Raw genomic sequence first — 25,653 nt, 5'->3', positions numbered from 1 at the left:
GAGGCAGAAACAATGTAGTGTTCTACATCTCATCCCATTCAACACACCATCCCAACCAACCTGCTTTATCCTATTCAGTCCCACTGTGCCTGGTCTATGGTCCAATGTCATGACCCTCCCCTCTCTTTTATATTTCTCTCTCTTCCTCCATCCCTTTCATTTTCCCCATCTCCTTCCCTTCCACACTTCTCCCTTCCTGGGAGCTCAGCCGGATGGACCACAAAGAGAAAATATTTTCTGTAAATGCATACGAAGGCTGAGGCCTTTGCTTATGACTACCATCTTGGTGGCTGGGAAACACCTTTCTTTGTCAAAATCTCTTAGGACACAAAATGGTGAACCCTCAGGGCCTTGTCCATTCTGGATTTCCTGCTGCTCCCACATTTTTTTCTTTTGTAGTCATCTCTGTGTTTGCCTACTTAGTAATGCTTGTCCTTCACAGCTCATGAGAAATTACCAAGAATGTTACTGACTCTAGTTTTAATTTGTCTAGCACTCTTGTTAATCATGTCTATTTAAGACCTCCATTAAAGGCCTATGAGGTTAACTAAATAGACAATTCAATACAGTTCTATTGGAACCCCTTCTATTAAATTAATATTACAGACATTTAACAGGTATCTTAATGAGGCATTGTAGTTAAAGAATGCAAACTAAATTAATGCAAAAGCCATTGTCCAGAAAGTGAGCCTTTTACCCCAATTGATGGATTTGGGGAAGAATCTTCATGTTTATTCTTCAGAACCTGAGAGACTGGTCATTGGGTGATCCTTTTCAGCATCCAGAAAAGCCTGGCTCAAGCCTGGTCAAATCAGACATCAGGACTGGAAGAGACTTAGATGCCACCTGGAATGTACCATCTTCAAATACTGGTGACTGGAGGAAGCAGGTGGGGTGTTACATAAACACACAGATATCTGGGTTCCACTCCTGGAGTCTGACTCAGTATGGCTGAAGTGCAGCACAGGATCAGCTGCTGCAGACATGTCCCTACTTATTCCGGTGCAGGAATCCCAGCAGCCTGATTTTGGAGGCCTTCATGCAGTCAAGTTGTCCCATTTGACAGATGGTAGCTTGGAGACTCTGAAAGATTTCAGGTGTTGATAAACTGATCAAAATTTTGTATTCTGCTCCATGATTTGGAAAGTTAGTAGAAGTTCCTGCCATCTCTTCCCTACCACTAATGAGTTGGGTGCAACCTATGGTATGTCTTATGGGATTGAGACTGGTGGCCACATGTCCCCTTTCCACTTCTCCTGCTTGGTGGAGAGAACAGCACACAGACCTTGCTTTGATTTCCTGGGTTCTTTATGATGGTTCTGAACCTGGGTGTGATTAGATTCTTGATATCCCATGGCTCCCCTCAGGGGCCAACTCTGCCCATCCTATATGTTAGACTTTTGTCCCTGTGATAAAATACCTGACATAAATGACATGAGGAGGGCATTATTTTGCTCTGAGCTTCAGTCATCATGGCAGGGAGGGCACAGTGGAAAAGGACATAACAGACAAGAAGCAAGGATGCCTGTGCTGTAGCAAGCTTTCCTTTCTTGTATCCAGCTCCTGACCCTAGGGAATGAAACTTCCCATGTATAGGGTAGATCTTCTCTCTCAATTAATCCTCTCTGGAAAGCCCTCAAAGCCACAGCAAGAAGTGTACTTTTTTTTTTTTTTTTTTTTTTTAGTAACTCCCAGGAATGGCACATAGAAGGAGAACAGCCAATGTGGAGTGCATTTTGTATCATTCAGTTAATATCTGCTACAGCAAGTCCAGATTCCATATTTTGTTTTGTTTTACTGCTTACTATGGAAACCTTTACGTGAGGACTCTGAGAAATGATGAGTGGCACTGTGCTGTTTTGTAAAATGGGTATGGTCCAGATCTCAGGGCCCATCACTGTAGGTGGTGGTCGTCGTGGTGACAGCCTGTCAATCTTGGAATGTTGTGCTTCTTCACTCTCTTTTGACTTTGCGTGTGTTGAGTTTGTTTTTGACTTGCACTCAGGGTCATGTTTCCTTTTGTCCAAAGATGACCTTTCTCGATCTTTGGCTTTCTATTCTTCAGCTATCAAAAGTCGAGCAATTTCTTCATCCTGAGCAACCCTGAGCTGCTCTTATGTCCACATGTGTAGCCAAAAGTTCTCCCTCTCGCAATTTCAGCATCATACCATTCCTGATCCCCATGGGTCACTAGTGCAGGAGTACAGAGTTTCTTCTATTCCCCTTGGTTTCATTCCTCCATCTTCATAACAGTAGCCATCTCCAAAAGCACTGCCCCCAAAAGGCTCTGGAAGGTGCTTCTTCCTTTTTCTCTTCTTGTAGCTCCTTCTCTTACAAAAGACGTGCTATGTCCTCATCCTTCGGCTTCTCCTGAATTTCCTGAGCAACTTCACAGCCATGCTGTTCAAGGTCTCTGTAGTGTGCTTCTAGAGCTGAGCCTGGGCTTCCAGGTCTTCCTCTTGGAGCTGCTTAGCCACCTGAAGATCATGCTGGACCAGGCGGTTCTGCTGAATGTTTGATGCCAAATGATGCTTCATCTCTTTTTCCTGAAGGCTATGAGCCAGGGTGTGGTCCTCCAGGACAGCAAAATCTAGACACACTTCCTTCACACTCAGTCAGCCACGGCGGCCTCTTGGCCTTGGGCACACAGAGGCTCAGGCCGGGGAAGAAGTGTACTTTTTAAAGCATTTCTCAATCCAGTCATGTTGACATTAACCACCCCATCACTCTACACATCTACAATCAGACTGTGCTGTCCCCAGTGGAACAAGGAGGGAGAAGTTTGGCTGCTGATAACTCCAGGAGTCTGGATACTGTGTGTGCTGCCAAAGTAAAGGAGCTTGGAGTCTAGCAGTTAGGTTGAGCTGGCTGGTGGCCCACATATACCATACACCAAAGAAACACCAGAGAATTCCAAGCCATTCTACGTATGGGGTCCAGATCAGATATTCCAACCTTCCTGGGAGGTATAGCCAACCTTTTCTAATTAGGAACATTTCACAGTTGTTACTGAGGTATATACTAAACCCCCTCAAACTCTTATGTTGAAGCTCTAACTTCCAACATGACTATGTTTGGAGATAGGATCTTTAAGGAGGTAACTAAGGATAAATGGGTCACAGGATGAGATGTTAATTCAATGGCCTGGTATCATTACAAGAGACACACTAGAGCTCCCCCCTCTTGAGGATAGCCCTTATGAACAGCGAGAGGTGGCTGCTGACCAGTCAGGACGAAATCTTAGCACAACCTAATCTCGATAGCATTCTGAGTCCTTTCTTGAGATGCCAACTGCTTTTCCCATTGCCTTCTACGATACTCTCCCTGGGGCCAATGTTTCTGTAGTGCATGGTTTACATTCAACAGAGCTGGTTGTCACATGTGGCTCTCTACACCACAAATCTCATTTCTACCATAGTCCTGCTCCTTGGAGACAGAGTCACAAGTGCCAAGTACCATGAAAGTGTGGGTACTTGGCTAGTCATACTCCATGTAATACCAAGTGTAGTTTCCTTAGGACCAGTGCCTGGGAGGATGCTGTGGACCTTGGTCCCCTGGGAAGATCAGGGAGACAATAGCAACACATCTCAGACAAGGCAAAGAGCAGAGAGTATGTGGCAGGTGAGCATCACATTGTCTCCCCTGAGAGAGAATGTCCTTAGTCAATGGAAACTTGAGTTGGGGCCAGCAGAAAAACGTTTCAGTTGGCAAGTGGCACAGCAGTTTTTCTGGGAAGCAACTGTGTTTATGAAACATAGTGTGCACTTTACACCACAGAGAGGCAGGGATGAACAGGTCTGCTCCAAATTTGTAACACCCATGCACTTTTGGCTGGCTAGAACAGCAGTCTCTACACAGAAGACAGAGTTCCTTGGTAGAGAGCTGGGTAAATAAGGAACATATACATATTTTTAGCAGTCTCCTTTACATCTCTGTAGCTGTCCTGCCGGGAAGAACATGACTCTGGACCCAGGCTTTCTGGTTCAGATCTCCCAGTCCATGAGACCTTGGACAATGATCACTTTCAGGCTGAGGGCTCATGTGTGCCCTGAACCTGGGTGGCAAGGACTATGTGATAACATGAGGGTCAGTGCCATGAGGAATGTCTAGATGATGTAGATAGAACCAGGGCTTGGATAGTCTCTAGGACTTAGGGGTGTACTTTGATTTCTGGGAGGAAGTAGGCTTTCTGTTTTCCTGTCATATAAAGGACACCAGGCTCACTCATTCCTCTTCCATCCAGTGTAGTCTGAGTGGGAGGCACCAAGGAATTGACCACCAGCACACCGCTTACCTCGGGTGAGTGGTTGGATGGGTTGTCACTTATTATTGATAGGGCGAGTTTCTGAGCTGGCCAGCAGACACTTCTTACAAGCAAGGGACAACTGATGCCTCTGAACAGGTTTCAAGGACAAGGTCTCCCTAATACTGGCACTGAGTGGCTGGACCCCCCCAATTTCTCATTCTGGCCCCGACCTGCAGATCCAATGGTCTTGTGCAAAAAGACCTCATCGAGCCTTACACAGTAGAAAAGTTATAATTTCAGCAGCAAAAATGGAACTAAGATGCCAAAGGTATCATTGCTGGATACACTGGCCAATCTATCCAAATAGTAGCCAACAGGTACTGGCAGACCTGCCTCTCTGCTCCATTCTGACTGCTGCAGTGAAGCCCTGAGCCATCTAGCAAGCTTACTATGCCTCCGTGTGTGAGCAGCAAACTGTAGGCAGTGCAGAGTTTGGAGCAGGACTGACTTCCAGTCAGAACCATGATGTTCCACACTGTGAAAGCAATGGGAGGTGGTAGATGGACATGGGATGAGGGAGTCACAAAAGCCCCTTCCCTTTCAACCCAGAAAGTCAAGAATGATTCTTTCGTTTGAGCCCATTTATGCCTGTAGTGTATTTTATTATTAACTGAATAACTGATTCAGCACAGAACGTATGAAACACAGGAAAATATGAAGGATAGAACCTAACGGCGCCCTTCCTCAAATCACCCAGGGTTAGTCCTGGTGCATTTTCTGCTAGTCTTTCCTCCCTGGAGAGGCAAATCTCTACCCCTGACTTCTTGTGTTGCTCAAAGTTCTTCAGCCACTCTGCTTTCCCTGGACTACAGGCGGGCCACAGCCAGAAAGCTTTCATGGAAAAGTGGGTATTTAAAGTATTTCCAGTTCTCAGCTGCCACCGACTTCTGTCTCCAGTGGCAGAGAGTTCACAGGTCAATCGTTCCCTTCACTTTGAACTTCTTGGCAGACCTCTCACTTGACCGAAGCTGGAATTTGCTTCCATAAATGTAGGAAACGAAGCCATCCATTTCTATGGTGAACACACAATTTAGCTTGGGGATAACTGAAAAGAAAAAGGGTGAGGAACAACATAGCCAGTGTATTCATTTTCAGGTAGAACATTACTCATACACGTTTGTACAAGGTAAGTGAGATGGCCACTTTATATTGTCAGCACTTAGGAGACAAAGGCAGGCAGCAGGCAGATCTCTGAGTTCAAGGCCAGTGTGGTAGACACAGCAAGTTCCAAGCTAGCTGGGACTACATAATGAGACTGTCTTTAAAAAAAAAAAGTGTATAGGAATGAGGAGACCCAAGCCAGAAGTACCCAAGAAGACCTGGGCTATTTGATTCACAGTCTAACTATAACTCAATGCCTACTTTCCAGGTTCTGAGGTGATTAACTCAACTACCAGAAGTTAGGCTCCCAGACCTGTTTCTAGACTGTTTCCCATACAGTTTTGCACTGGTTCTTGGATTTGTGCTCAGTGGGGAAACTTCTACACTACTTTCTTAGAGTTGTAATGTGAGCAGAACATACAGGGAAATGGAAAAACAATGAAGCAGGGCTGTGGGGGTAGCTCAGGCCCAGAGCACAGGATTAGCAGAGAGGTCCTGGGCTTGATCTCTGGCATCAACAGATGAATGAGTACAAAACCCTCCAACTGTCATCTGAATCTTGGATTTGTGGGCAAGGTCAGTTACTGGGATCTTGGAAGATTCAAAAGTACCTGCTGGAGCAGCGCTAACCATGTTAAGACTCAGAGTGTCTCCAGCAAGGGTGCAGTTCTCAGGACTCCAGGGGCAGGCTGTTTTGGGTCCTGCTGCCTGTCTTTTAGTTACTCATTTGAGAGGTGGTGACCTTGGCAGGTAGGGACCTCAAACAGATCTGGGCCCAAGACCCAGCCAAGCAGTTTTTCTGTTCTGTTTATGGACAGGCTGCTGACTGTGTTCATAGATACCTCCTGGGAGCCAGAGGGGCAGGAGCCTCTCTCTGGAGTTCATAACATAGCAAGCACCTGCAGCCTGTTTGACTCCACAGCCAAGTGGAACTTGGGAGCCTCAGGAAGGGGGATATATATCTGACACCCTAGGGACAAAACACACACCTTTCAGGTTGTCTTCTTTGGTGATGATCTTGAAGACATGCTTGGTCTCCTGCAGAAGGATTCCTGTGACCCCCACATAGGAGGGGCACTTGGATTTCGTGACTGCAAAGGAGAAAAGCAGTTGAGGGTAAGGCCTGGGTAGTGCTGGCAGTCACAGGCTGGCCTTAGGGACTGGGAACCTGGCCCTTCTAAGCTGAGCAAGAGAATACCTAGAGGATAGTGGCCCTGTCCAGGCTTCCCAACTCTTCGTCCTGGGCTTTGCAATCTCTGGGCTGTTCTTAGATGTCCTTAGGGTTTTGGCCAGGGTTCTGGAGCCAAGAGGTCATACACAGAACCAACAAAGACCAGACTTGTTGCTTTGATGGAGCAAGTGCCATGGGCAGGCCATCCATTATTCACTTCTGGGCCTCCTGAACTTTTCCTGGAACGTAGTCCTTTTAGAGGGCTGCCCAGCAATGAGGGGTGAACCACCTCACAAGCAGTCCCCTATCTGCCTCAAGGAAGTCAGCATCTGGAGCAAACTATGTGCCTATGTGGGTGCTGGGGCAGGACACTGAATGAGATGGCCTGTATCCTGCTCCTGTGGAGCTGAAGCTCTCGTGGAGGACAGTGTATAGCAAAACATGGGCAATTCTGTTTCTTGATACTGATAATGGCTATGAGGAAAATAAGAACAGAATAATGAGAGTGAAGGGGAAACTTAGTGGTGGTAGGCACCCAGGAAGTGACATCAGGAAAGGTACCTGAGTTACAGCAAGAGTCATTCAACGAACCTGCAGAGCCCCCTCGTTGAGAGAAGGACGCAAGCAAAGGTACCAGGTGTGCAAGTCACACAGAGGCCACCCAAGGACACCAAGGATTTTTACTCTGAGTGGATCTGAAGCTGCTAGAGGCTTAGAACAGGCAAGTGGCAGTTGGCAGTCGGTAGTCTGATGATATCCTTCATTCTGGGTATTTAATCTGAGGTGCATGAGCTGGGGCAGGGTGACAAAAAGCTTCCACAGCAGCTTGAGGAAGCTGGAGGTAGGTTAGACTCAGGAACTAGGTGTGTTAATCGACTTGAGGTGGAGGATTAGGAAAGAGGTGATGTGAATGTACTTCCTAGGTTTCCAGCCTGAACAAACTGGATACAGAGATGTAACAGTAGCGGAGATGAGGAATCCAGGTCAGAGAGAGCTGACCTCCAGGGAGACCAAGAGCTCTGTGTTAGAGAGGTAGCTTGAGGTGCCTCCTGGATGACCAGATAGCTCTTGGGTGCCACGGGATGAATGAGTCTGCCAGTCACAGGAAAGGTCTGTGCTGGTGATGGAACCCAGGAAACCATGATGAGAGAGAATCTGTCCCCAACAGTCTCAGCTCGAGGCTAGGTGCCAACAGTGTGAGCCAATGACATGCAGAGAGCACTTAGTGTGTATTTATTAGGGGTCCAGGATGGGTCAGGTCACATCCATCTTAGATCCTCACTGTTTGTAACATAGAGATACCTCAGGAATGCCAAGTGACAGACAAGAGGCTGAATACTGTCACTGAGTAACAGTCCCCAGATGAACATATGCTCTCATAGAAATTACCTGAGATAATAGCACCGTGAAGATCTGCCTTTAGGAGCTTGGCCTGAATCATCTGTGGCTGCCTAGTAGGTGAAGAGAGCCCACAAAGACGCGTTGGTAACAAAGCAAACAGGATCACAAACACCCACACCCAGATGGTTTCTCAGGCTGCATCTCTAATGCTCTCAAGACTTGAGGGTCTAATCCCATGGCAGGCTTCAGAAATAAAGCTCACGTGTCTGGCTTGAGGCCGTTGCACAGGTCTCGGATGTACTGCTTCCAGAGTTCATGCAGAGGGAGGAAGAGACTGTATCTGTCATAAGTCAGGAACAGGTACAAAGTCAGAAACATGAGCTTGGGATTTCCAGTGTTCAGGAAGACAGCTGGGCTCAGGGCTGAGAATGAGCATGAGGGAGCACTTGAGACTTCGTGTAAGCCCTAGGATCCCCAATGACAATGTGGGCAAGGCCGAGTGCATTCCCCTCCTTGAACCTCAATTTCTTCCCTGGTAGAACCTTCTCAAGGCTAAATTTCTGCTCTCGAGTGTAGCTCAAGTTTTCCTGCCTGGCCCACGGTCAGGGCAAATCTCTCTCACCCGCCAGTCCCACAGCCGCTTAGACCCAACCAAGTAAACACAGAGACTTATATTGGTTACAAACTGTATGGCCGTGGCAGGCTTCTTGCTAACTGTTCTTACAGCTTAAATTAATCCATTTCCATAAATCTATACCTTGCCACATGGCTCGTGGCTTACCGGGATCTTCACATGCGGCTTGTCATGGTGGCGGCTGGCAGTGTCTCCCTACCCAGCTTCCTGTTCTCTCAATTCTCCTCTCTGTTAGTCCCGCCTATACTTCCTGCCTGGCCACTGGCCAATCAGTGATTTATTTATTGACCAATCAGCAACACATTTGACATACAGACCATCCCACAGCACTCGAGGAGGGAGCTCAGAGCAGGAAGAGTATCTGAAGGTGCAATGTAGCATCAGCCATAACAACCCATGTGCTGTTCATTCAAACTCCTTTTCCCAAGAGAAATGAACACATGAACATCAGTCTTGTTTAACCCACTGTTACAGGAGGTGCAGGTGGCTAGGTAGTTGTTTGTGTAAGGTAGCAGGATTGTCTGGAAGGTGAGGGTAGAGGACCAAAGTTTTTCTCTGAGGTTGTTACCATTTGTCTTGGTGCCCGTTCACACAAAGTCAGGGTCAGAGAGTCAAGAACACCAGGCTCAAACCTGAAACAGGAACTTCCTGAAAGGACCCCAGGGAGACAGTCCCAGAGTAAAGTGACACTCTCATGCCTTCTGGGATGTGGAAGGCTATGTGGCTATAGAGTGTTATACAAAGCCTATAAATAGCGGCTGTAAACACAAACTCAGAACTGTCTTGAGGGAGACATTCTCCCACAAGATAGTGATACATTCCTTTCAGAAACTTTGGAAATGCATAGACAGTACCTCTCCTTGGCAGTAACTTTTGAGTGGGTGATTCTGTCTAGTGCTTATAAAAGCTACAGGAGAGTATATATTAAGGAATATCAGTTCCTCTTTTCTAGAAAACTAAAAGACAAACAGCCTGTTGCCATGGGCAACAGACTCACTTATTAGTGAGCCTTGGAGAGATGCTAAATGATGAAAGTCCTCAGGCTCACCAATGCCTGCCTTTTAGAGGCCAAGCTGGGACATAAGAGCACTGGTAGGGGAAGGCTGCCCCCTTGTGGCAGAAGGAAGAGCAGACCCTGAGACTAAAGGGGCATGGTTGCCCAGTGAGCTCCTGGAATCCCTGTCCACACCCTGACCAGAAAGACTAGGCAATGATGAGTGGCAAGGCCTTTAGGAAAGATGGGCGTACCTCTGTTGCTCTGGGTTAATGTCAAAGAGCCTCATGTCTCTCCTCTGTTTGGCAGTGAGGCCTTTGGATTTCTTCTTCTGCTGCTTTGGCTTCTGACGAGTGAAGTATTCCAAGACCACAGCCTTACGTTGAAGATGGCTCTCACAGTCTTGCTGGCTCCAGTGAGGTATGCTCTGCTTCAGGAAGGCCCTCACAAAGGCCTCAGCCCGCTGGCTTCCCAGCTCCTGCTCGGGGACAAGGTGGTGTGGTTTACTGTTCTGCTTTCAGACTTCAGGGCCCTCATACCCCGTTCCTGAGAGCCACCATTTTTGCTGATCTAGGTTACAAATCCCTTGTCTTCCAAATGTTTGCTACACACAACTGCCAAGATGTAAAAGTAACACTCACATGCTAACTGTGACACTGTCCTACACTGTAGCCAGGTCAAACACTGACTTCCTGTCCTGTTTCTCTGAGGTAACTCTATTGAGCATTCAAAATCCTTTGTAACACAAGACTTCTCTAATCCTTGTGGGGAAGGAAGCTTGAGAAATGGATGATACAGGTTATTTAATAAGTCATGACCATAAGACTAGCTTGAAATAGAAGGGAGCTGGGGGTGTTAGGGAAATAGCCATTCCAGAACTAGGGGAAATTGCCTGGGGGTTCCAGGCAGGTCAAGGAGGAGGAAATCTGATACTGAGCACCACAGTCCCCTTTCCTTGCTTTTCAGCCTTGTGGCCTCCATGTGGCTGCTGTTGGAGAGGTCTGCTCCAGTCCCCCTTGAGGCAGAAAGCATGAAGTGCATCTCGGGCACTACTCACTCTCATCCACAGGACTGTAATACCCCAGGGAAGAGCGGGTGAAACCACTTCACTGTTGCACCCAGTCCTGAGACACTCTAGTGTCACCAACTCTCAAGTTGGGGCAGCAACAGTCTATTCTTCACTGGGCAGCAGGCATCTCACTTGGCCTTCATCTGCTGCAAACCAGACTGTGCTCTTTCCTGAGGACCTACCACTTGGCTGGACCATTTGCTGGGCTCTTTTTGCACTAACCAGACAGTAAAAACAAGTCTGAGGCTAACTGCCAGCTTTATTTTGGTTAACATATCAACAGTGGCCGATACCCTCTCTCTGCTAAAGCAGGGGGTAAAAAGACAGAACACACAATCTTTGAGGCAGTTCATAGTTGGGATGGCTAAACAATCTATCATCAATATCTGAACAATTTGGTTCTTTTAAACACATATGTGGTCTCTCTTTCATGGGGAAATAAAATCAAGGCCTTTTAAAATCTTGATTTCAAGGATATTCTCTCTCTTTCTCTCTCTTTTGCTTTTTTGAGACAGGGTTTCTCTGTGTATCCCTAACTGTCTTTAAGCTCAGAGAACTGCCTGCCTCTGCCTCCCAAGAACTGGGATTAAAGGCATGCGCCACACAGCCTGGTAGGGCATGTGTTCTTTATGAGACACAGGTGACATGTCCACCCAACTGACAAAGCATGCTGAAGCATCCAGACAGAATTTATAACATTCACTTATGAAATGGCCTGAACACTGAACACAGAAGCAAGAGCAAGTCAGGTTTCAGGTAGGCTCTGGCTGTCATTCCCCTGGAGTGGAAGATGACATGAAATCTAGGAGTCCAAGTCCCTCAGAGCTGACTCTGGTACCCTAAGAAAGGAGTCTGGCACAAGAAGACATCAGCACAAAAGACCTCGATGGGGCCTAATATGCTGACTGTAAAGGTGAAGAGTAATCCATGGGAAAGGACAGCTAGACCAGTCTTAGAAGACATTGAACCATCTTTGCTATCAAGTCTACTGCTCCCAGCCCACCTTTGAAAGACACTACCTGTACATCGTGCTCCTTGGCTTCTTTATGAGAAAAGGCATGGTAAATCACAGCTGGGGGATGAAAGACAAAAATAGAAGATTACTTCCTGTTAGGAATGAATGTGATATCCAAGGCTCTTCTAAGTATGACCAAAACTACACTTATTTAGAGACGGAATACTTGGTTAGTATGAAAAGGCAAAGCTTTCTTGGATGGTACTTCTGTTTTACTCTGCAGTCCTGGGGGATTAAACTCAGTGGGGTTTAATGCATGCCAGGCAAATGCTTCATCATGGATCCATGTCTCTGGTCCTACTGAATGCTGCTTATTTACATATTTATTTAAAGACACAGTCTCACTTTGCATCCTAGGCTGACTTAGAATTTGCTATGTAGCTCACAATGGCCTTAAACCTCCAATACTTCTGTCTCAGGCTCCTAAGTGCTAGTTCCTGGGATTACAGACATGTACCACCACAACTATCTTAGATACTTCTTAACTCTTCCCTCTGGCCAGATTTGTCCTAGAAATATTTAGGATGAGGTTTAAAAGAGCACCTCTCAAAGCTTAATGTGTTTAAGAACCTCTGGGATCTTATTAAAACATGGGGTTTTAGTTCCTACTCCAGACTCTGCATGTCCAGAAAAACTCCTCATTGGATCACATTTAGAGTAGTTCTGATTTAAAATACAAGCTATAATTATGCTGGGGCAGTTGCTCACTAAGGAATGAAGACACTAAAACTGAGGTGATGTTAATGGTTAGGGGGTGGTTGGTTGAAATACTGTATTTTGCTGACTACAAGAAATTTAAAACATATTTTTCACTGTTTAGAATCTATAAAATTGGAATGTATCCTGATAGACAAAATACAACAGTCTTTCTGCAAATTCTAAATATGACCAGCATGATGCAAAATCTCTCTAAACCTCCATGCTTCTGTTTCTTATTTGTTTGGAGGAAACCATCACGGTGGCACTGGGGGACAGAGTACAGTTGTAAATGTGGTAAGAAAGGGCAAATGACCAGAAAACGTAGCTCATACTACACTCTATACATTTAGTCCCTAACATGAGTGTGGTAGTGCACACAGTTGATCCCATCACTTCAGAGGGAGAGGCCAGCCTCGTTTACAGTCTGTTTCCAGCTCAGTCAGAACTATATAGCAGACCTTATCCCAACAGCAACAATAATAACAAACAAAGAAACAAAAACCCACCTCTGTTCTCCTGTGCTTCCCTGAGTACATGTTTGTCCAAGCAAACAAACCAAGGTAGTTACCAGTTTTACATACAGAATCTAGTTCTCTGTTGAACTGCAGATTGAGACTCCAGTTTGTTTACTGAGATTAATGTGCAGGGCCTGGGACCCTAGGAATAACTTTGTTTTACCTACCCCAGATGCCTAGCAACAGAGTTGGAAATCTTTTTGCAGCAGTACACATGTAATAGCTCTGGTACACTCACTGCTTGTCAAGTAGTTGATTTAAAACAACACATATATACACTGGTAGGTGCATGTATACATTTATTTTAATCTCATTAATCTTCCTAAGCAATTTTAAACATCGTTATTCCTAGTTATGTACAAAATAATATTGAAGTTGAGATATGCCAAGGCACTTGATCTCTGATAAAAGGACATAGCAGGAGTGTAAATCAACAGATCAGAGGCTTAATCTTTACAGTATCCTCTCTCCCCTCTTATACTGCTCCAGTGCTTGCTTCCTTTCCTGGAACATCTCTTTTCTGCTCAAATACCAATGCCTTAGGTTTGTGATACTGCCCCTAAGAAGGTTTTTCCATGACAAAGGGTGAAAAGCCAGGTGGTAGAGGGGAGCAGGTCCTGTCAGCAGTTATCTGAGAAGGTAGTGGCTAAGTCCTGCCAAGGTCTTGGATCCACCTCTTCTAGTTCCCCTGAGCAGCTCTAGCTCCCCTGGGGAGAACACACACACTCGATCTTGACATCTATTCCTAGCTTAGAGACTGTGTCCGGCCACTTCACACTCTGCGCCTTGATTTCTTTTGTGTACTATGAGTCAGTTCCCTGGAAACTGTCTTGGGACTCTGTTGCGACAGGTATCCCTGATTCAGCTTCCTGTTCCAGACCCTCTATACTGTCATCCCGGCCCAATTTCGTGTCTCTCATCCCGCTTACCCTTCATTGTCGGACGCTTCCGGAGCGCTTTGATGACGTTTCCTTCAGGTCTCACTCACTCTTCCCCTTTCTTCACTTCGTTCAGCAGCTTTCAGCCACCAGGACTCTTTCTTGTTTACCTTTCCGCTGGAAAAATCCCTTGTGCCCAAGAAACAACTTGCGCACAGTACACAAACAGACTTGCTCCAGGCGTCATCAATGGATGCGACCAGATCTCGGACACGGCGCTTTGCGTGACGCCATCGAAGCGCGACGGGCTCTGGCGGTGCATGCGCCTTGGGTTTAGCTCTGCTGCCGAGGGAGGGGCTAGCTAAGTGCCGGTTCTGTGGCGGGTGGAGTCTGTTATTTGTGGCCTCTTCAGTTTATGGCTCTCCTGGCCGAACAGTCCGGTTGCGGGTCAGGATTAATGAAGTATAGCTTGGCAAGCTGTCATGGAGAGGATGCGAGGGAGATTGGGACTGTGGAGGGCAGAAATGGGCCCGAAGTAGTGGACGTAATGGCTGTATTGAGGTCTTAGGATTTTTTTTTCTTTTTTCTTTTTAGTTTTTCGAGACAAGGTTTCTCTTTGTAAGAGCTGGCTATCCTGGAACTCACTCTTGTAGACCAGGTGGCCTCAAACTCAGAGACTTGCCTGCCTCTACCCTCTATGTGCTGGGATTAAAGGCATGAGCCACCATCGTTTGGATTTTCTTTTCGCCCCCCAGGGGACTCATGTGTCCCTGGCTGGCCTAGGATTCACTCACAGGATTGCTAGTTATCTTTTGTAATGGTGGCCGGGGATTTTCTTCTATTTAAGCTACTATGTAATTTTATGACCTCGTTTAAGGGTCTCTTTCCTATGAGTATAATAGAGTAGCTTTAGCTGGCTTTAGTCTCAGAATGCTTGCTTTTTAAAATTTATTTATTTTTCCTTCTGAAGACAAAGTCTCCCTGTGAAGCCCAGACACTTTCTATGTAGCCGAGGCTGAGCTCCTAAGTCTAATCAATATTCCTGCCTTAGCCTCTGGAGCATTGGAATTTACAGGCTTCTCTTACTGCATCCAACCCTGAAAGCATTCTTGAGACTTGGCGCATTAGTTTCTGTCAATATGAAAAAAGACAAAAAGTGATTCTTGTGGCTGCAGATCTGGGACACAAAGGCCCAGCCCAGCCTTCTCAGCCTGCCTGGGTTCTGTCCAGACACCACCCTTAATTTCTGATGAGTGCTGGATCTAACTTGGATGGTGGGTGAGAGAAACAGTCCCTGTGGTCTCTTCAGTCGGTGATTTTTAATATTGAGTACTATGCGACCTCCTTTTAAAGAGGGAAAAGAATTCTTAGAGAAACTTGGGCAAAGAGCACCACATTCTTGTTTAAGAAACATAGGCTTTATATGTCTTTGGGTGATAATTGTGTGCCATTTTGATCTTTAGCAGTACAGGCCATGGTAACACACATATGCTTTAGACTTTGAGGCCAGCCTAAAAACAACAGGATGGACACCAAATGTGTTGCATTTGCAAAGGCCTGACACTAGTTTAGCATGTATAAGACTGTGTGTGAAAAGTGCCCTTGGGGACTCATAAATGTGAACTCAATAATGAATACTTGATTTCTATTTTGAGATAGGCCTCCTTTTGCAGGCCTGGCTGTTCTGGAACTGGCTATGTAGATCAAATTGGCCACAAACTCACAGAGATCCACCTGCCTCTGTCTTAAGAGTGCTGGAATTAAAACATGGTAAAAGATTACTTGACAAAAATGGTATACATTTAAAATAACACTTTGAAATTTATATATTATGAAATGGCTAAATCAGTCTAAATAACCTCATGTAATTGTTTTTTTGGTGAGACATTTAAAATTTTAGTGATTTTTCAAGTATATGCTGCTACTATAGTAGCTATGACATACATTAGATTATTATGTATTAGCTTTTGGTCTTCTTTTCTTTAAAAAGTTATTTAATTAATGAATTTACTTATTTGTTTTTGGTGGTTAGGATCAATCCAGGACCTAACTTATGCTATGTATCACTGAGCTATTCCTCCCTTACAGTTATGAACTTAGATAAGCATAAGACAATAGTGGACTAGGGTGTAGCTCAGTGGCAGAACACTTGCTTTGTACATTGAGGCCCTGAGTTTAACTACCAGAGTAGCAGATGGTGGGGGTGAGGTTAGACAACTGAAAATATAGGAGTCATTTTGTGGGTTGTAGACTCAAAAGTAGCATGGATTCTGTGGTTATAGTGACAGAGGCAAAGGAGTCTCTCTTTTTGAAAAGAATTATTTTTATTTTATGAGTGGTTTTTCTTTTTGGTTTTTCAAGACAGGGTTTCTCTGTGCAACAGCCCTAGCTGTCCTGGATCTCCCTCTGTAGACCAGGCTGGTCTCAAACACACAGAAATCATCGTGCCTACCTCCCAAGTACTGGCATTAAAGGCATGTGCTACCATGCCCGGCTTTATGTTATAGTGTTTTGACTGCATGTACGTATGTATCTGGTACGTGCATTGTGTGTGGCTCGTGCCTGCAGAGGCCAGAAGAGGGTGCCAGATTCTCTGGAACTGGACTTACAGAGATGGTTTGTAAGCCTTCATGTGTTCAATGTGTATTGAACCCCAATCCTCGGCAAGAATAGTAGGTGCTCTTAGCTGCTGAGCCCTCTTTCTACCCCAGTTATTAGGAATCTCTTAATGAATCATTTTTAAATAGCAAGCATAGCTTTGAATATCTGCCAGTGTTCCCTGTGATTCTCAGATTACAGTAGGGTGGTGGGTTCCCCAGAGCAACAGTGACCACAGTTGCCTGCTTACTAAAATATTTGCTTTTTAAGAAGGGAGCGCCCCCACTTTATCCTCTTCAGAAAACAGTGTATGAAGAGAGATACCTATTAGAATTTTTGTGATTATTATTTATGATAGCAAAGTACTCAGACAGCTATGGACTGAGCAAATGAAGTATGTGCTGATTTATTTGGTAAATTAAATTTATCACATGGGTGATAGAGTGCACACCTATAACTCCAGCCCTCAGAAAGCTGGGCCAGGAGGATAGAGAGTTTAAGGTCCTCTTAGGATACACAGTGAGACCCTGTCTGAGAAAGCAAACAAATTAAAGGTTTCAAAATTTCTGATTCCTAGGCATCTCTTAGAGTTACCTAGCAAATGAGTACCCAGCATCTATGTTTTGAAAAAAGATTTTAAAAGTGTTTATGTGTGTGTGTGTGTGTGTGTGTGTGTGTGTTTGTGTGTATACATGTGTGTGGGTGCATGTGTACTACGCATGTGCCAGTAGTCACAGAGGCTAGAAGAAAACTCCATTGGATCTCGAGTTACATGTGGTTTGGAGCCACCCAATGTGAGTTCTGGGACATCTGGATAAGCAGCAATTGTTCTTAACCCCTGAGCCATCTCCCTGGCCCCTAGAATCTGTATTTTTAAAGAATGTTCTCAGGTGAGATGTTCTTATATTCAGGTATGTAATAGGTCCCGTTACAGGTTAGAGAATCACAATTTTTAGGATGGTTATAGAAATATTAGTAAATAAAACCAAATCTGTACAGAAAAATTGTACAAATACATTGAAAGGTTTTATAAATGGATGAGGAAACACCTTTGCTTATTTAAAAAATTCATTTTATGAAAGTGACATCTTAATTTTTTTCTCTTTGTAGCGATGAATGGTAAACTTTGCATCATGGATAGTCATGCATTTTCCCACGAGTGAATCTATGAAAAATCTGTGAGAATTTGAGGTTCAATGGCATGATGGTGACTCCACCCACTTCCAACAACTTACTATGGAAAACTTGAAGTAGGATTGGTGAGATGGCCAGCAGGTAAGGGTGTTTGCCATCTAAATCTGACCACCTGAATTCCATCACCAAATTCCACCAAGACAGAAAAGGACTGACTCCAGAGAGTTGACCTCTGACCTCCCTACACATGCTGTGGCACGTGTGTACCACACTCACATACACTTACTTCAGTCAGTACCAGTATACTTCTATAGCTAATATCTTGCTACATTTGTGCAGATTATGTTGGCTTGCTGTCTTAAGACCTTCAGGCTGTCATATCAAAGACAGAAGCACATTTTCATACAGAGATTCAAGAATAACTTCAGTTACTAAACACGTGAGTATTTGAAAATCAGGCCATAACTTGGATTACTTTCTTTTTCTTCTTTTTATTCCATTTTTTAAAAAAATCTCTGTGCATTGGTGTTTTTCCTGCTTGTATATCTATATGAGTGTGTCATGTACCTGGAACTGGAGTTACAGACAATCGTGAGCTGCCATGTGGGTACAGGGAATTGAACCTCTGGAAGAACAGCCAGTGCTCTTAATCACTGTGCCATCTCTCCAGCCTCCCTTTTTCTATTACAATTATTATGTGTGTCTGCGAGTGTTGGCACGTGTGTGCCACAGCATGCGTGATGGTCTAACGAGAGCTGAAGGAGTCAGTTTTCACCCTGCACTCTGTGTCTCCCTAAAATTGAAGTCCTGTCATCAGGCTTGACAGCCAGCACATTTACCCACTGTCTTAGTTAGGGTTTCTACTGCTGTCATGAAACACTATGACCAAAAGCAACTCGGGAAAGAAAGGGTCTATTTCTCTTATATCTCCCCAGTCACAGTCCATTGAGGGAAGTCAAGGCAGGAACCCAAACTGGGAAGGAATCTGGAGGCAGGAGCGGATGCACAGGCCATGGAGGAGTGATGTTTACTGACTTACCCCTCATTGCTTGTTCAACCTGTTTTCTTTTTTTTTTTTTTCTTTTTTTTGGTTTTTCGAGACAGGGTTTCTCTGTGTAGCTTTGTGCCTTTCCTGGAACTCACTTGGTAGCCCAGGCTGGCCTCGAACTCACAGAGATCCGCCTGGCTCTGCCTCCCGAGTGCTGGGATTAAAGGCGTGCGCCACCACCGCCCGGCTTCAACCTGTTTTCTTATAGAACCTGGGACCACCAGCCCAGGCGGCACCAGCCACAATGGGCTGGGCCTTCTCACATCAATCCCTAATTAAGAAAGTTCCTTGCAGGTTTGCCTATAGCCTGACTTTCTGGAGGCATTTTCTCAGTCGAAGCCTCCATTTCACCTGCTCTCAGGTGACTTTAACTTGTGCCAAGTTGACACAAAACTAGACAGCACACCCACAGAACCATCATGCCAGCCCCTTAGTTTACTTCTTGCTGCCATTGACACTATAGGTACAGTAACAAGGGTGGAAAGGTTAACTTTGGCTCAGGGTCAGTGATCTGCAGTCTATCACAGCAGGGTGGGCATGGTGTAGTGGCTCAGTCCATGGCAGCAGAAGTGTGTGGCAGTGCTACTCATGTCATGGCTGACCAGGACAAGCAGAATGACCAGAACTATGTCTGGGCTGTAACCTTAAAGGCCACTCCTAATTATCTACTTCTGCCAGGAAGCTGGGCTTCCTGAAGGTTCCATCGCCTTCCCAGATAGTGTCGCCAGCTGGGGAACAAGTGGTCAAAACATGAGCCTCTGGGAGACATTGCAGATTCAAACCATGTGTTCCATTAGTGAATGAGATCCATTTATCTAAGGACTTCTGGTGACAGTGGGAATTACTTTCTGTAGCCCACTTCACTTTTGGATTAAGGAGAAACATTTCTACTGGAGTTTTAGTCACTGCTTAAAAACTTAATGATTAGAAAGAAATTACCTCCAAGCATGCAATTAGAACCAGAGGCCTTATTAATCATGAGAGCTGGAAACTGTTTCATTACTCTTTTATTTCATTTGTTGTATGAAATATGTATACACACATGCATACATGTGCCTCAGCCTGCCCAGTGACAGGACTATAGGAGATCACCATCAGGTCCAGTTCTGGTTCTTTTCAATGGTTATTTGTATGTGAGAGAGACAGGCCTTTTTGGACTTTCACACAAGAAAGCCCTATGTGAAATACTATGAGAACATCAGAGGGTGAGTATTTCTCATCTTATCCAAAATGTTTGGGACCAGCAGTGTCTCATACTTTGGAGTTTTCTGGACTGTGGGAATGTTGGCATGGATTTGCTGATTGAACAATCCTAATCTGAAACTTAAAGCTGTAAATTGATCTGAAATCTGAAGGTTTTTCAGGACACTTTGGGTTCTGGGTCATTGCATTTCTTGAATTGTGGGTTCTCCTGTGCTTACTTCATAGGCTGGCTTGGACTACTCTGCAAGACAGCACTGCTTAACATTAGATACTCAGCTTTATCCATGCCCTCAAAGTTACAAGGCACAGATTATGAACTCCCTGACCCTGTTTTGCACTTGATCCAAACTCTGGTGTCAGTACAGAGGACTGGCAAGCAGAACTACAGGTGTTGGATAGAGGAGAACATGGACCCAATGGCACCAGCATTCTTCAGGTTGGTTGGTTATTTATTGTGTTTGTGTGTGTGTGTGTGTGTGTGTGTGTGTGTGTGTGTGTGTGTGTGTATGTGTTCACCATGCCATTTATGTGTAGCTCAGAAGACAACTTAAAATAGTTGCTTCTTTCCTTCTCTGATGTAAGTTTAGGATACTGAACTCAGGTTGTCAGGCTTGGCAGCCAGCTTCCTTACTCACTGCCTCATTTTGCTGGCTCTGTTCTTCTACTTTAATAATATCATCAGAGGCCACTGGAGAATAAAGAGACTGCCGTTAGACTTTACTTCCCTTACTTTGTTTTGTGATGCTTCAAAATGTTGTGGATGGAAGCCAGGTTTCCCACTTGCTAGGCAACAGATCTACTTGTTGAGCTCTACCCCATCTCAGCATTGGGCATTTCTGCTGGGCAAATCATTTCCTGCATTGAATAAATTGACACATTGGCAATAGAAATCACAGGCCTGATCACATGCATTCCCCTAGTCAACAGATGGCACCATATTTTAAAATTTGGTTTAAATTTAGTATCAACAGTAGAGACTATGATACATACCATGTATAGCCCAACATCAGTTTTTCAAATGCAATTCCCTAATCTCTCAACCTGTGAAAGTCACTTTTTAGGCTTTCTTGACTCCATGTTGTGTACTATAGGGCTTCATCTATTTTCTTGTCTGAGGCAGTGTCTCACTATGTAGCTCTGGCTGTCCTGGAACTCACTATGTGTAGATCAGGCTGGTCTTGAACTCAAGAGATCCACCTGCCTCTACCTCCTGAGTGCTGGGATTTGTAGATGTAACCAACCGTCTTATTAAATAAGAAACACAGAGCCAATGTAAAGGTAAAAGCCCAAGAGGTCAGAGCTAAGAGCCTTACCCTTCCTGCTTCAGCGATCCTCTTCAGCCAAGAGAGAGACTTACTTCCTGAGTGTTTGTCTTTATATAGACTTTCTGTTCTGCCTTCTCATTGGTTGTAAACCCAACCACATGACTGCCTCGTCACTGCCTGTTTGTACAGACCTCCAGATCTTCTATGATTAGTATTGAGATTAAAGGCGTGTGTCTTCAATGCTGGCTGCATCCTTGACCACACAGAGATCTACCTAGCTCTGCCTACCAAGTGCTGGGATTAAAGGCATGCGCCACGAATGCTCAGCTCTGCTATGGCTTGCTATTAGCTCTGACCCTCAGGCAACTTTATTTATTAACATAGAAATAAAATCACATTTTAGTACAAATAAAATATCACCACAGGGATTAAAGGTGTGAACCACTATACCAGGTTTTCAGTAGATTAAGTTGCTGTGAGCTGATTCCATCGAGTACAATTCGGTTTGGTTTATATGAGGGGCTCACATGAATTTGAGGCTTTGGATTTGGGAGTTATTCCTGAGACCCTGGAGGAGTTTCAAGGACCCTCACTGTAGGCTGCAAGGGCATGCACTCAGTTCTTACTTGTACTCTCCTTTCTGACATGTTCAGTCTCAGAGAAGTAGACGCTGGCTGCAGGCCTCATTTTCCCCTGTGCATGCCTCCACAGTGGTTCCTAATATTGGGAAGTGAGAGAGAGAAAGGAGTGCAAGCAAATACTGAAGTTTGGCTGTGTTGCTTGTGTCCTAACACCTAGCTGGAAGGAAGAGACCTACCTCTGCTTCAGGCCACAGCAGACCTGGAGCGAGGTTAGCCTAGTTCTGTGAAGAAGAGAGCCCCTCAGCACAGCTGCTTGCAACAGTTTAAAAGGCACATGCTTTGTGAAAGGCAGAAATACCTTTAGCTTCTAATGTCTCTTCTGTTCTTTAATGTGCAACATGTAGCTTAAACTATAAAAAGCAGTATAGAATAATATGCAAAAGCAATGTACAAGAAAAATATGCAGATGCAGCAAACTGCAGTTTAGACCAAGAGTGGATATTGCTATCAGAAGCAGGAAACTGCAGGCTAGACCAGGAGAGGACAGAGCTGTGGACATCCTAGCTGCCTGAACTGGAAGAAAAGACCCATAAGATACTATGACAGACACATCAAACAGTTTAGAGGAAAGGACTCAGTAAGTGACCAAATGATCACAATAAGAGCTATAAAGACCATGCTCATGGTTCTCACTGGCATCTTCATGTATAAAGTAAGCACACGGATAATTACTGAACATCAATCCACCTCAAGGTCACAGACACACTTCCTACTTAGTTGTCTAGTAAAAAATTACATATGAGATGACCTTAGCAGCTGATGTGTACTAGGCAAGTGTTCTGCCACTGAGCCCAATCCCTACCCTTCTTTTTGCATTTTATTTTGAGCCCATGGTAGGGTGCCCAGGCTAGCCTTGAAATTGAGATCTCCCTGCCTCAGCCTCTCAAGTAGGTGGGATAACAAGTTTGCACCACTAGGCCTAGCAACACTCATCTTCTGCCAGCTCTGAGATCTTTCCCTGAAGGCAGGGTTGGAGAAGAACTGATCATCAAAGCTGCAGGGGGTCTTCAGAATGATACGTTAGTTTCCCACTAGATGTCAGTGTAGGATCAGAAATGAAAGAGGCTGGCGCCTTCTTCCTGAGTAAGGGAGTGATTTCCATCCATGCCTGTTAAAAGTCAGGATTACCCACTACTTCTGGGGATCACAGCTGGTTCTTGTAAGAAGGAGCTGGGGACATTCAGGATCAGAGTTATTTCTCTGTAAACACTGTAGCTGGATTTTGATTTAATATCTCAACAGAGCCAGGGGGCTTCCATGAGAGAGAGGTTAAAGGGAGAGAGAAAGAAGAGGTCTGGTTGCAGATGGCATTCCTGAATTGGTGGCTGCTGAAGAGGGTGGAAAGGCAGGAGGCCGGCCATCCCAGAGGACAGGATGCACAGGTGGATTTTAGTGAGTCCAATACAGGGCTGCTTTGATGAATGCAAGGGGTTTGACTTGTCACTCAGACTTTATGTCTATTATTTATTTATTTTTGAAGGTACTCTTTTCGCTTTTTCCATAAAAGGATTTTCTGCCCAGTGACCTTGTTATGGCTTTGGAAGGACGTTCGTATCTGCAGAGTGTCTGTGCATTGAACAGCATTTATGTGTCCACCCTTGTGCATTATATATGATCACGAGCTCACAAATTTAAGGTGCCAGTGTCATTTTCTTGTATCAGGTAGAAATCAGACAGGGAGCTGAAGTCACTTAGGGAAATTGTTACTAATTGCGATTATTGATCTGTTTTGGCTCTTAGTGTGTGTATGATGACATTTATTGGTGCTATCTCATTGGGATTTCAATTTTCCCTCTTCATCAACACGGGAGAAAAGTTCTTGTGAGAGGGGCTTAAAGCAGGTGGGATGGCAGGGTCCCACAGTGCTGAGGTGTGTATGTGGGGTGCAGACAGCATTTGTCAAGGAGTGCAGCAATGACTGAGCAGCTGGTCCATGCTTCCTAAGTGGTGTGATTCCAGGAAACACCGTAACATGCCATATCCCCTGTCACTGTCAGTGGATGTGGAGTAACAAGCAAGCTCTTGTCCCAGGGAACTGCAGGGCCCCAGATCCCAACAACAGAGAGGAGAGTCCTTCCATCAGCAGAGGTTACCAGCTTTCTTAAGGGTCATATTCTGGAATGCAAATGCCCCTGGAGAGGGTACTAAGTAAACACTGCCATCTCCAAAGGTACATCTGTAGCCTGTGTCTCTGAAAGAGTCATGATTTGAAGGGGAGCAAGGGAGCAGGTAGAGGTCAAAATTGGAGGTGGGCTGGTTTGAGCATCAGACTACATACACTGGTTCCATTTTCCTTCCTAACGACAATAAGATTCCATCTGACTAGGACAGAGCCTCTGGGATCTTACTTATCTCTGGTGGATGTAACTAGGGACAAGTAGCTTGTTTCCTTTCATTATCCCCTGGACACCACCCACCAAGGATCCCTATAAAGGATTGCAGGAAGGCCATACTTGAGGGGACACAGTGTGAGGAGCTCACCTCTGTTTGTCACTTCCCTGAACTGACCTCTTTGCTTTGCCTGGCTGAAGCAGGCCTGCTAAGTTCTGTCTGTTCTAAGCTGAGTTCTGTCTGTCCCAAGCACTGTACTTGTTTAAGTGTTCCCCCTTTCTCTGGAGATGTCCTATCTCTGGAGCCACAGAGCATACAGGCATTTCTCACTGTTCTTGCAAAGTAATCCCAGTTAATGCTGAATCCTCAGCAGAGAGCCATCACCAAGGGATCTGAGATCTGCACATAAATTCACTCTGATGGCCAGAGAAGTCCTTCCTTCTCTTTAATTAGGAAATTGCTCAGTGACATTGATAAAACATTATGCCTGTTGACCATATTCCTGGATGGTAATCAATGATGTTAATTTTTAGTACATGAGTTCTGGACTAGACATTAGTTAGAAGGGATAAAGCTGTGTGATGGATCACAGTATGAGATCTAGGACAGACAGACACTCAAAGGGTGCCCAGGAGATTTTCTTTTACCCATTAGTTAACAGATAATGAAGTGGGAAATCATCCCTGGTAGTTGAGCCTTGAAGATAAATGTTTAAAAGCTGCCCCGCAATGTCACATGTATGACCATTTATGCTCTCTGGGTTCCAGTGACAAGAAAATGACAGCACAGAGCTTGCAGGAGACTCTGCACCTTCTGATCCAGATGGGAGCCACCCCCTCTTTCCACCCAGTGTAACCTTTCTTTCCCAATCCATATATTTTGTCATCATTGAGAGGAAACTTTAAGTTGAAAGGTGACAATTGAGGTATCAAGTCTAGCAAGTCAGAAATAGCAGAAATAGTTCAACATCAAAGGCAGCATCAGGGTTTTAGTCAGAGTGCTGTCCAACCATGGGTGTGTGTGTGTGTGTGTGTGTGTGTGTGTGTGCATGCGTGTGTGTGTGTGCACGTGTGTGGTCTGAGAGAGGGTTTCATAACTGTCACCTTCATGATGAACACTTATGGCCTGAAGGCAGATGTGGGATGTTTTGACCACTGGTCAGGAAGTAGATGGGGAAGGCTTATTACTCAGGTGCAATGGTCTGGATCTTGAATGTCCCTCTAAGGTCCATGTCTTAAAGGCTTGTTCCTTGTGGGGAAGGCTCTAAGGGGAAGCAATGGAACCATTAGGATGTGGGGATGTGGGAGAAGTTAGGTTATAAAGAGGAGTGTAAGACCCTGGCCCTTCCTGACTTTCCTTGCTTTGTGACTTATGAGATGAGCAGTGCTTTCTGTCTCTGCCACTCAGCACACCTGCCATAAACCCAAAGCAGTGGGGCCATGTGACCTGGAATGAGAGCCTTCAGAACCCTGAGCTGCAGTGTCCTCTGCTTTGGACTCTGTGTCCCAGGGCTGGCAGGGCTCTGGCTATGTGTAGTCTTTGGACTCCCTCCTCCTGATTGGCAAGCGCTTTTTCTTTTTTCTTCTTCTGGGACTCATTAGCTTACCAACTCTTGTGGCTCTTGTTTGTGTCCTGTAGCCTTCCTATGGCTGTCATTTTGACTATAGCAAAAAGTTGTCGCTGATACCAACCATTGCTTGAAGAATAATG

The 25,653-nt window shown here is 45.1% G+C and overlaps 1 protein-coding gene, 1 long non-coding RNA gene and 1 pseudogene across 2 annotated transcripts; 1 reads left to right on the top strand and 2 right to left on the bottom strand.

The window, feature by feature from the left end:
* Nucleotides 1–689: 689 nt before the first annotated feature.
* On the bottom strand, nucleotides 690–2,605 carry LOC131902406 (coiled-coil domain-containing protein 50-like; annotated as a pseudogene).
* Nucleotides 2,606–4,887: 2,282 nt separating this feature from the next.
* Nucleotides 4,888–14,018, bottom strand: Pop4 (POP4 homolog, ribonuclease P/MRP subunit). Its single transcript, XM_059277827.1, has 7 exons — nucleotides 13,775–14,018; nucleotides 11,636–11,688; nucleotides 9,802–10,025; nucleotides 8,182–8,259; nucleotides 7,968–8,029; nucleotides 6,397–6,498; nucleotides 4,888–5,351 (listed from the first exon to the last, which is right to left on the bottom strand). Exons 1-7 carry the CDS (start codon nucleotides 13,779–13,781, stop codon nucleotides 5,215–5,217), a joined length of 663 nt encoding a protein of 220 aa, XP_059133810.1. The 5' UTR covers nucleotides 13,782–14,018; the 3' UTR covers nucleotides 4,888–5,214.
* A 6-nt stretch (nucleotides 14,019–14,024) lies between these two features.
* On the top strand, nucleotides 14,025–20,134 carry LOC131922960 (uncharacterized). Its single transcript, XR_009382445.1, has 4 exons — nucleotides 14,025–14,170; nucleotides 17,432–17,596; nucleotides 17,795–17,894; nucleotides 19,932–20,134. It is a non-coding gene; the product is annotated as an uncharacterized LOC131922960 (long non-coding RNA).
* Nucleotides 20,135–25,653: the final 5,519 nt, after the last annotated feature.

The sequence above is a fragment of the Peromyscus eremicus genome, chromosome 1 (genome assembly GCF_949786415.1).
Source record: "Peromyscus eremicus chromosome 1, PerEre_H2_v1, whole genome shotgun sequence".
NCBI lineage: Eukaryota > Metazoa > Chordata > Mammalia > Rodentia > Cricetidae > Peromyscus > Peromyscus eremicus.
Note: the sequence above shows the minus strand (reverse complement) of the source record. Positions and strands in the feature narration are given on the sequence as shown.